Below are 638 nucleotides of genomic sequence, written 5' to 3' on the forward strand. Positions count from 1 at the left end.
GATGAGGATGGCAACTGGGGCTGAACTGGGACTAGCAGAAGCTCGTGCTGGTGTCTGACAGGGGCATCCTGGGGGTTGCAGTCATCCCAGTGCCAGGGCTGGTCCCTGCTCCCTGTGATCAGACAACACCCTTGCCTCTGTCCCTACCCTGAGGATCCCAGAGACCCTGAGGGGCCGCAGTGGCTGTGTGCCCTCAGGGCTGCCCCTGTCACTTACACCTGCACGGCGCTGAGCCCACTCATGTACATCTTGAGGAGCCGGTCCCTCCAGGCGGGGCGCGGGACGCGGGCGTAGTGGATGCTGCCCGAGATGTAGCGGAAAGGGACACCATCCTTGCGGAAGCAGTTCTCCTCGAAATCCAGCTGGAAGGAGCGTGCCGGGGGGAAAGCCTGCAGGAGAGGGGCAGTGCTGGGGGGCTGCAGACCTCCCCAAGCCCAGCCACCCCCTCTCATGCTCCCTGGGATAGGGACTGGCAAGGGCTGGCTCCACGGGGAGACCCTCCCCATCCTCGGTGCAGAAATGAGGCAGGTACCACGCTGTCCCAGGACAGCAGGAGGGACAAGCAGGGCAGCCATCGGCACTGCCTGATGGCCCCCTCTCGCTAACCAAACACCCTGTGGCTGAGCTGGTGGCATTCT

General features: G+C 64.3%; 1 protein-coding gene across 1 annotated transcript in view; it reads right to left on the bottom strand.

Moving 5' to 3' along the window:
* Positions 1–638, bottom strand: part of GLB1L (galactosidase beta 1 like) — a 5385-nt gene that overhangs the window by 4478 nt on the left and 269 nt on the right. Inside the window, exon 2 of the mRNA XM_010164645.1 lies at positions 217–389. Coding sequence (XP_010162947.1) covers positions 217–389 — 173 coding nt within the window. The remainder of the gene's footprint in view (positions 1–216; positions 390–638) is intronic.

Source organism: Antrostomus carolinensis, unplaced genomic scaffold (assembly GCF_000700745.2).
Source record: "Antrostomus carolinensis isolate BGI_N321 unplaced genomic scaffold, ASM70074v2 scaffold29643, whole genome shotgun sequence".
NCBI lineage: Eukaryota > Metazoa > Chordata > Aves > Caprimulgiformes > Caprimulgidae > Antrostomus > Antrostomus carolinensis.